General features: G+C 38.6%; 1 protein-coding gene across 1 annotated transcript in view; it reads right to left on the reverse strand.

Moving 5' to 3' along the window:
• Window positions 1-5,573, reverse strand: part of myom2a (myomesin 2a) — a 33,674-nt gene extending 28,101 nt beyond the window's left edge. Inside the window, 4 exon segments of the mRNA XM_044189558.1 lie at window positions 1,111-1,246; window positions 2,009-2,101; window positions 4,331-4,468; window positions 5,457-5,573. Of these exon segments, the coding sequence (XP_044045493.1) occupies window positions 1,111-1,246; window positions 2,009-2,101; window positions 4,331-4,446 (345 nt within the window). The 5' untranslated portion in view covers window positions 4,447-4,468; window positions 5,457-5,573.
• Window positions 5,574-11,213: the final 5,640 nt, after the last annotated feature.

Consider the following 11,213-nt stretch of genomic DNA (forward strand, 5'->3'; position numbering starts at 1 on the left):
TAATGGACACATTCCATGCTTTACTACTGGGAAATGTTGATCAAAAACACTTCCTTTAATAATATATTAGCATTCATATTAACTGGTCAGTTAAATACATTTTCAATACAGACCAACAATGAGGCTAATAAACTTTATAAACGGGACACTAGATTCTTGATCATCATAGCTATATATTGAATATGCAGAAAAATATGGATTTCAGCTTTTAACAGAATTTTGGAAACACAAAAAATACATCAACCCTAAAAACAAATAAATAATAATAATGATAATAATAATGACAACATTAAAAGGCAAGTGGAAACAAAAACGTTATAGGCATGCTTTTGAAGGTGGTCAAAGTTTGGGTGCACCTCAGATCCACTGGTAGTTTGTCCTACAGACACAGGAAATGACTAAATATCAGTCTTAATTCTCACCAAGCAACCAGTTCAAGCTGAGATCCATAACCTATAGCACAAGCATGTGAAAGATCTACTGTATCCTGCTGTAAAGCTGCAGCATCCAGTGATCTATGATAGTGCTGTATTCTATGACACATTGAGAGGCGGTGCAATGAGTAATGACTTCTACTTTCTTAGACTTTTTTTTTCCAATTCTAGGAGCAACAGTTTGAAGGAGCCGCAATTTTTTAAGAATTTTATTGGGGAGAACAAACAATCACTTATTTTGGTATGCATTAGCAGCCAATACAGTTATCTCAGCTTTGTGTCTGTTGAACTGGAGAACATTTTGACATACCCAATCATTAATGTGATAGGTGCAGTGATGCAGTGTATCAACAAGACCAGGTGGTCTGTAGAAGATAAATGTACAGTTGAGTGTCATGTGCATATATGCAAATGAAATAATTATGAAACCATTTGATCTGTGTCACTGTTCTCAGGGTGGTGAATCAAAATCGTTGTTAAACATTGGCCATGATAACTAAGCTTATCAGATCAATCAGCCAGTTTTGCAGGTAATGATACCAAACTTTATCATTTGGTTGCACATACAGTGAATAAATAATTACAAAACAAATCAACAAAGCACTGTTATAACATAATTAAATACAGAACCACATAACAGCGTTCCTGGTAAAATGTTGTGTGATTGGCTCCTTACCTCTCTCTGGATAGCAAGACTATCCACTTGGGCCTTGGTGGCCATCCTCATCCTGTGGAGCTCCTCCTGAATAACAGTCAGTCCTTTCCCAACATTCGTGGTGACTCGCTGGTACTCTTCAGTCCCCTCATCAGTCCTACCAATATATAACTTAAATTGATCGACTACTAATCTAGGAACCAACTACAAATATACATATATGATTAATAATTTAAGTGTCACTGGGCGTCAACCACGAGTTAGACTTTTAGTTTATCGTACACAGACTTCAAGTGAAACATTAAAACACCTTTGTGGCTTTAAACTTTAAACTTGGAACCTTTCTTAAATAAAAAGTATTTTTTGCCTTTTATGAGCACTAAAATAATTCATTTCAAGCCCCTTGACATAATCTACATGGCAGTTTCCATCACAATTAAAAGTAAAGCAGTAATTAAACTTGGAGGCAGAATTGGAAGAATACAGTATATCTGCAGATTAGATTCAAGCTATGGGGATTTCTAATTATTTCCAATTAACTCTCAGAAATATCATCAAACAACAGCTGACATTCTCTATATCGAGCCGCAATATTTGCCAGAATCCCTTTTGCGTATTTCATCAGTGGTACCTACTGGTACAGCAACAGTGAACGTTCATTTATCACTGCTAAAGTGTTTCCATCAGCCCGACAGAGTTCATTTAAAATGTCTCATAGACAGCCGCCTCACTACTATGAGCTCTACAACTCCTAAATCAACACTTGACAATTTAAAATAATCATCACTGAAAAATTAACAACTAAGAAACACTGAAGAAACGTGCTGTCTTGACTGGGGTCAGCTAGTAGAGACTGTAGTTCAGTATTACCTTACACCTAAAATAGCATACAGTATGACAGCAGCCAATGGGAACTCACCTCTGCCGGAACACCGGTATGGTATACGTTGGTTCCGCCATAGCCTCTGTGGCCTGGGCCTGCACCTGGCTTACCGATTTAGAGCTTGACTTCCTGTCGGGAGGAGGTCCATCATTATGAAACAGGCATTAAAAGAAAATTCCACCATAATGGACTTTCGCGGTTTTAGTTTTGCAGAAGCAGTCGCTGTACTAAAATCTCCCATGATCCACCAGAGGGTTTTTTGAGTTTGAAGTAACTATACAGAAGTACAAAATGGTGCCAAAGTCTTGCAAATGAAGGCCTCCTTGTCTGTAATTTCATGTTTTAATTTGCTTTAGTTTAATATGGATGGACAGAATATGGTGCCAATCCAAATTAAACTTCTAGACTATATTTGTGGTTCCTTTTATGTACTTGTTGTTGGAGACCCATCTCTCCTTTGCATTGCCAATATAATGCAATCCTATACCACCTATAAAGTTTCCTAAAAAATCTTATTATATCTTAATAATATCTTATTATTCCCCTTTAAGACAGCTGATATACAGACTTGCTGCCACCTCCTCATTCACTGTGCACTTTCATTGGACTGCAGCCAAATCTTTTGTGAAAAGGTTAGTTTCTGATACACATGAAGAGAATTTGACCAATGAGAATCAGGGACATGGACTAAGATTTCATCCCCAAACTCTTTTTAAAGGATATATTTACATGGTTGATCAAATTGACAGGAAACTGACATGTTCTGTATAAAAACCAGCAATCACTGTAATGGAAAACTTCATGAGAAACGTGGTCAGTACTGATATCAGTATCTACAGCGCTAACCACTGGCCTCAGATGTAGGTCAGGTTCAGGGGAGTGGCATGCAGACTCTGAAATAAGGCAGGGGCTGCACGACAACATGGCAGCTTTCTACAGGATGACCCGGTGATCAGAACTTGGCTTGTAGTGGCTCAGATCTGGGACTTGAGGCAGTTTTATGTTCTGCCCTGATCACTAGCGACGACATAGCTAGCGACAACTTCTGCCTCAAGTTCAGCATAACTATGCTGCATAGCAGAGCTGGACTAAGAGCCAGGTAGGGTGCAATGCTTTTTAAAAGCGTGCTACAGCAATCTAGTGAAACACATACATGTCTCTCATGAACGAAGTAAGAAAATCAGCCAAAAACTGTTGGCAGATGCTGTAGAGCATCATTAGCGCTAGCATTATCTGTATCTCTGTCTGGGGCTGTAGCTCCAGAGCTTCTGGACCCCACAGGGAGAAGGGGCTCAAAACCGGATCAGCCTCTCATCGTATTCAACAAGCAGGAACTGAGCTCTCTTGAACTTTCTATTGTCAACAATGAGTTTGTTAACTAAGACACTACGCATTCTCACTCTTTTAGAAACATTCGTTCCTTGAGTTTGAGTCATAAAATAATATGTGGTTTGTGATCATGGCCTTAGGCAACTTAACACACTGATGACTCCAGCTGGCAGTGAGAGGTAACGGTAACGCAATTTTCTAGACCTATGTTTGCATCCAAAAATACAAATATGTAAAACCACTAATTTGCTTTTACAATATTTGCGATTTACAGTCAATTATCAATTAAAGCTGCCACGGAGGAAAAACACACATCTGCTATGTTTACAAATATGGCTCTAATGTGCTCCAGAGGTAGTGAACATGGCATGCAAAACCACCAATGTTGGCTGTACAAGTTATGCAACAAAATATATATTTTTATCAAGACATATATTTAACCGTTATAACTACATATGCTTTGTGTATGAAATATAACCAATATCTGGTGTAGTTAAATATTAATTTGACAGAAAAGTTATGGATGGCTTGTCATAGTGTTTTAGTGCTTCTTAAAATAATAGTGAATGCGCACACATTTAACAAATGATCTAGTCTGTGATGATGTGAACCCAACAAAAATAAAGGGATAAAGGCAAAAAGGTCTAACATTGATGAGTCCGACTGTTTTGTGGATGGAGAGCTTGCTGGCTGCTGTTTGGGGGACAGTTTGAGTCATCCAAAATTCACATTAGAATCAATCTGAATGTGAATTTACACGGTCTCAATAACTGCAGATTGCACTGTTGCAGTCATTATTAGCCTTCATCTCTTTGTAATGGGCTGATTTGCTTATTAAAACCTGGTCCTGCACAGCCTTAAATCTTACGTCACAAGACAAATGGACAGCCAGCTAGAAAGCAGACGGATATGCAGCGGGAACGGGATGATCTGCCCCTCAGCAGCGGCTCTATGCATGGCTGTTGATCTACCCGGCAAAGCAGCAAGAGCTGTGCTTTTCAAAGTAGCAGGTGAATTCCACCTTCCTACCTTTGCTGCTGCTGCTGTTGCTGCTTGATAACACATGTAGTGTGATGACAAGCATAATCAGTTTTGATTTGGCTCACATGCTTCTTCTTATACCAAGGTATGACTTTGGAAGCCATGACTGGAACACTTCAAGGAGACCTGGCCGACAGCACCAGGGGGAGGGGGAGACCAAACATGTGTTAACCATGATAACAATGTCAATACAAGTCTGTCCTTTATCGTTATTGTTATGGCAGCCATTATGAAGTCTCTGTGATACACATTTTTCCTAGTACATGTGCTGTCATCTTTTAAATGTACGGTATGCAGGGTTACTGAAAGCATCAACAGTTTTTCTTCATTGCAATCATAACTCAGTACAATTTCTAGAGTTGCTCTTCTCAATAATAATTTCTGTGGTTATATTAATATTATACATAAATAAATAAATTACCACCGCTAAAACACTGATACTTAAAGAATACAACAATATCATATGAACATATTTATCTCAGAGTCCAACATTTAGGACTCATCAGGACAGCGCAAACATACAGTACATCAAAGCTTAGCACTTCATATGTTTCACCTTACAACCTCACATAGCTCAGCTATGAATAGCTTGCAGCAGACTGCCTATTCCATGATTGGAAAATGAAGGAAATAGAGTCATTATCAGCAGTGCACAGTCCTCACTCTATTTAATTAAATCCATTGTGCAGGAAATGAGACTGATCAGACTGTATTGGCTCTTTTAAATTGAACAAGACTAACTTCTAAACCTGCTGTCAAAGCCACACTCTGCATCAGGCTAATTCTGCTTCCATTCTGTATAATCAATTATTTCAACACAAGAACATTTTTTACCTGAGCCTTTTTGGCTGATACAAATTGGGTAAAGAGGGTCAGCAACCCCTTAATGCCCTGGCATGTAAGGAAGTACTGCTTAGGGAGATTACAGCAGACCGCTGCTGTTTCCCACACAGGAGACAGATTATCTACAGCCATTCATTATAGCAACACATTTCACTTATCCCACACTTGCCAGCAGATACCTTCTCCTCCTACTCTGAACTTCATTTTGGAAAAATATTTTTTCCAATGAAATTAGCCTACTAGTGAGCAAATATTAAGAGAAGTGACTTACCCCAAGAGATTAAAACAGCGCAAAGCGGTGGCAGACCAGCCTGATGCCGCTTGGGAAGCACTTGCTGATGGTAACAAAAATATTACCCTCTCACTGGAGGAATGCTGTTCCCCTTCCACCCCATGTATGGATGCACTTAAGACTATATATAGCAATTACCCCCAAATTTTGTTCTCATTCTGCAGTTTGGACATGAAGAGTGTGCATCCACACCTGCAATTTTATTGAATTACTTAGAGGTATGTTTCATCCACTGCATTTATTAAATTTAAAGGGTTTTTTAAAAACTTTTAGTGAATGGTTAAAAGGACATTATAAATGTCTGTAAAACGCTTATGAAGGCTGGATTTTGGATATGAAATACTGTTTCAATAGAACAATAACTAATTTTGTAAGTCCTTAAATCAATGTTAAAATGGCATATTGCCAGTCTTCCCATTATTGGCAGGATTTCCTTTTCTAACAAGATTAATAAGAGGCACCTCACCTTTAGATTTCACAAATACTCATTCAGCCAAGCGCCAAAAAGACGTTTTGAGATAATTTGCTGGCAAATCCCAACACTGAAAGCCTTGGAGACCTTTTTAGGTTTCTCGAGACAGCCTGTCCTCCTTGGCTCAACACTTGTGGGCAGCAGTCAGGCTATTTTTAACAGCCAGTTACAGTGATACCCCCAATTCTTACAAGAGCCCATGCAGCTATTTTCATTCACAAGTCTATTTAAAAATATAAAATGACTGAAGATACAGGGAAAAAAACTTCTTATGAAGCTGAGTTGGAGAAACTTAGATGAGATAGAAAACTTCACAGTGAACTCAAAGGTAGCAGGCCTTGAGTTTATTGGCCAGATGACCTGCAGTTGTTGCCATTTAGCTTCACTGGAAAGGTCACCTCCCCTTCTCTGTTTAGAGGACACTGGCCTGCAACTTTACTCACATGTACAGTATATTGTTTAATAAAACACATAAACTCATTAAACCCTCAAAGCGTGTATTACATGTCCTCCTTACAGCCCCAAAGTGTGGGATTTAAAAATGTCACTTTTTGGCGACTCCCAGTGGTAGTATCAAGAAAGACGCCGTGGCAGACATCAGTGCACACCAACACCCTTAACTTCTCACACCACATGTGGCTGAATGAGGAGTTTGGGAAGGTGAAGTTGGAGTTATGGGACAGAATAAAGAAAAAAGTTGAAAAAAATAAAAGAAATCGATTAGGTAACACAAAATGATGCAAACATAAGGAAGAGAGACCCAAGCTAGGTCTGTTACTGCTGGACTGGATATACATCCAGCATTCACTGTGTGTATTCAAGTGGTAAATTGATTTATAGTTGCTTAATGTAAAAAAACAAATCTAAGATCACTTCAACTTCACTTTTAAGAGAGCATTGCTACCTCTCTCAATCAACCTTTTAAATGGAGCTGGGGGACTTGCAAGAGACGGACTTGAGGGAATGGACAAAATTGATGCAGCAGAGGCCGAGATTTGCTGACTTTTAGTCCTTACTTGTATGGGTCAAGTTCCAAAAACACTGGATCCTAAAGGTCCCATAATGCAACTCAATAGCATGTTTCATTAGACCTTCCCTGACTGGTATATGCCCACGTCTTTCAAACTTGATGTCCCTAGTTTACAATACAGAGTTTCCATTATAAATTTGTAGTCTCCAAGAACCAGCTGCAATATTTCAAGTGACGTCACTTAAGTCATTTTCTCAGACTTGACTAAGCTTCCTTCAGAGCCACAGAAGATTTTATACAACTGTTTTCATAGGCTGAGTGCCCCTTTAAAGCCACAGTCAGCTTGTTGTTATTCCCTGTTAAATGCTGCCACCTGGTGTCTATTTATTGGAAGTTGCAGCGGATGATCAGCTGATCTGGAAAAACACATTTTGGTTCCTCTCTCTTACTCAAGTCTAAGACAAGAAATAAAAATACAAATGTTATAAATGGAACAGGCAGACACAAGGAGCGGAAAGTAAAATTCAGTTAAAATACGAACAATTCAGGAACTTTAGCTTTCCCTAATGTTTTAATGAGAATAAACATTTCCAAGTTTTCAAATAGCCAGATATTTAATCTGAAATTCAATTTACATTCTGATTTACTAAAGTTTTATGCATGTGTAATGATAGTAATGTCTGTTTTTGACATTTTCAAAAGTAATTTTTCAAAGCAGAAAGGAAGCAGTGTGGTCCAGTTAGTGTTGCTTTACCCTTTGAACTACGCAGGGATTTCTAGGATAGAAACACTTTCAGGCTTGTAGTTTTACTGGAGACCATGCTCACAGAAAATGCTCACACGTCATCATGGCATACAATGTGAAACACAGGAAAAATAAATTAGTAAAGAGGAACAAGCAGACATTCACCAACACAGACTGAAATACACTGATATACTCTCCTCTATAAACCAAACATTATAAGCTTCTACTAATTGATATTTTATTGCAGTGCTGCTGTATTGTTAGATAGTTCTCTTTACTTTATCCACCCCCTATTTATGCCAGTTGACAAGCATATGAGTGTGTGTGTGTGTGTGTGTGACTGTAGATCTCCTGCTGGATTCCAGTCTCCTTCCTCTCTCTGGCCCCAGTACACAGCATGTGTGTAGTGGGAATAAAAGAGATTATTGGAGCATGATAATATGATGAGCAGGAAGTTTTAGGGGCCTCATTGCTGCAAAGCAACATTCTTGTCTGACTATGAACTTTTAGACTGTTTGAGAGCAAACAGCTGCATCCATTTTAACATGCATTATAACTTTTGTTTTTCTATTTTGTTTGTGACTCAAGTAATGAGGAGAAATTCCAATATATTGTTATCTGATAATGAATAGGTCATTAGATTTTTCTTTATCCCAGTTGCAGTCGGACGTTAGGATGTGGATGTTCGTTGTTCGTGGTCGGCCATTTGGTCCATTCATCAATCCAACACTTCGATCATAAATAATAAGATATCTTAACATCTTAACATCTCCAGGCCTGATGTTCATGGTATTTGGTCCGGATATCCATACCCACCCAAAAGGATGATTAGAAATGGGGGGTGACCTCATGCCAAAACTGCCCTCTAACACTAACACTTTAGCTAGGACAAAATATCCCGAAAACAACTGACCTCATTTCCACAAAAGACTCCTGATGATTTTGGTGACCCCCTGACCTGTCTCTCTAGCGCCACCATCAGATCAATGTTTCCATTTGTACACAAAAATAACAAAGTCTATTGAGTGGATTGCTATGAAATTAAATTTACTGAGCACATTCAGGCTCCCCAGAGGACGGGAAAGCAATTTGGAGACATGAGCTTTCCTGAAGCGGCACCCTAAGGACAAAATGCCAACTTGTATATATTTCACAATAACAAATTAATGTTTTGAAGGAGATTAACCCTTATAATTTTTATGACCCCACTGACTTTCCTCTGTCACCACCACTGAGGTAACGTTCCACAAAATTTCACTGAAATCTATTTTAAGATATCATACTAACTAAATAACAAACAAATGTATGTTACCAAAAATATAACTTTTCCTTGGCATGAGGTAATTGGTTAAATGAATGAGAAAGAATTTCTGAATTTTTGAGGACATCATAACTGATGGAGCTGCTCTATATAATGTTTAAGTCAACATTTGGTAACTGGTTAAAAAATGAAAACAAAATTACAGTGTAGCAAGGACGCCATTTTTACTCTAAGGTTTCATGATTTATAGGTGTTTACGTCTATGACTTCATTTAAGGTGCAGATTTATTGCTTTTTACACATATTCATTTTCTATACAGGTATCATATTTGAAATGTCAGCAAAGAGAATACGTAGTATTGCTATAAAGCTAATTCAGCTAATATTCCTGTTTTCATTTGTGTGTGTGTGTGTGTGAGTCTTAAACTGAAAAAATACAATGCTGACACACTTCCATGGATCCGCAGAGCTAGGGCTGCAACTAACACTTCTTTTCATTATCGTTTAAGGCGTCAATTATTTTTTCAATTAACTGGTTAATTGTTTATGTCAGAAAATAGAGAAGACATAGAGAAATAAAGACAGTCCAAGGTGAAGTGATCAAATACCGTGCTCCAAAGACACAGTAGATGATGCTTAAATATAATGTTATAAAACAGAAAAAAGCAGCAAATCCTCAAATTTGAGAAGCTGCAACCAGTTAATATACTAAGATGAATGAATGAATGAATCTGAAACTAAATGTACAGTCAGTCACATTTTACAGGATATACCCTGACATTGAATCATCCTCAAATGGGCACTTTTATTTGACTAAGCATCAATTAATTGGTTATATAACAATAATGCAATGAAGAGACTTTATTGGGGTTGTGTGTAGGGACACTGAATAAACTACTCATGTGAAGGTCACTAGAGAAGGTCACCCTGAAGCAGCCATGACACCAGGCAAGATATTCTGCCTCACAGGGGACTGCACGAATGCTAAGCCCTCCCTCCTCTCTGTCTCCCTTATGAGCTGCTCTTTTGAGGCACCGGGGTAGAGGTAGAGGGAAGCCATTTTTTTCATTTGTGGACTCACTGACTCGTGGTTGCAGCCGGCAGAAGATGGGACACAGTACGAGGGGGACTGTGGGCAGGATCGAGTGGAATCAAGGAGGGAAGTCCTAAATCAGAGCCGTCTGAGGGGGGAAAAAGAAGGACGTCAGAGGCTTTGCACGTCATTGAGTCAGCAGACATGGGTCACATTACGCAGAGCGTGGTGACGTAGCCGAGCTGCAGGGGGGGTGAAGAGGGGTCGTCTCTGACTAAATATAGCAATACCGAGATATGTTGCATGAGGCCTCATGAGCAATTCAAAGAGGGGCTTCAAACCATGTGTTGCATATAATTAACATTTAAATCGTGTCACAGTTAAGAAAACAGAAGATATGTCCCATAATATATTCAGTTTTTTTATTATTACTGCAGACAAAACACACACCAGCACATTTGAGAGAATAGAGGGATGCTTTTTGTCTCATTGACTTCTAGCTATTCTCTTATAGTTCTTACAGGATCCAACAAAACAACAGTGATAGAGTCCATTTTACCTCAAAAATGTCTGCAATAGTTCTATAATGCAGATAAAAGGGATCACTAGCTGCTTGAATAAAAGCAGGAATAAAAGTCCAAAATAAAACCCTCTTATTTTGTTATTGTGGTGTACAGAAGGCACAATGGTTACAAAGAACATCCACCATTCATTCACCACAGCAGGGCTGTCACTCACAAGGTAGCAAATTTTGTGGGCTTGATGGCAAATTTAAGTGTACTTTAAAAAAATGCATTGTGGATATACAACATACTCAAAACATGGTTAGAGTTAGTATTAAGTACTTTTTTTTGTTTACGTTAATTTTTCCCATGGCTTCTGGTTTAGGAGCTTTAGGATAGATGTTTTGTTTTTGGGATTAGGTGTCAAGAAGTAGAGAATATTTGTTTGTTATTTTGAGCATTGCATGTTATAACTCAACCTTGCTGGTCATCCGAGGCAACTGAAGGCATGGGGAGTCTCAATACCACAAGTTATGTCTAGGTTCCCCTCGGCCAGGGATATAACTCGAACTGGGGACTCGTCTGGGACTTGAGACCGCTAAGCGAGAATCAGCAGTTTGTGAAAGAAAGAAGAGCAGGTGTTTTGCTTCTCCTCTTTTTGTTATCTTTGTCCTCTTTAATTTTTTTTAGTCGAAACACCGCAGACTGAAAACTCGCGGAATAGCTACGTGATTGAACCTTGCGTTTAGAAT

The sequence above is a fragment of the Siniperca chuatsi genome, linkage group LG3 (assembly GCF_020085105.1).
Source record: "Siniperca chuatsi isolate FFG_IHB_CAS linkage group LG3, ASM2008510v1, whole genome shotgun sequence".
NCBI lineage: Eukaryota > Metazoa > Chordata > Actinopteri > Centrarchiformes > Sinipercidae > Siniperca > Siniperca chuatsi.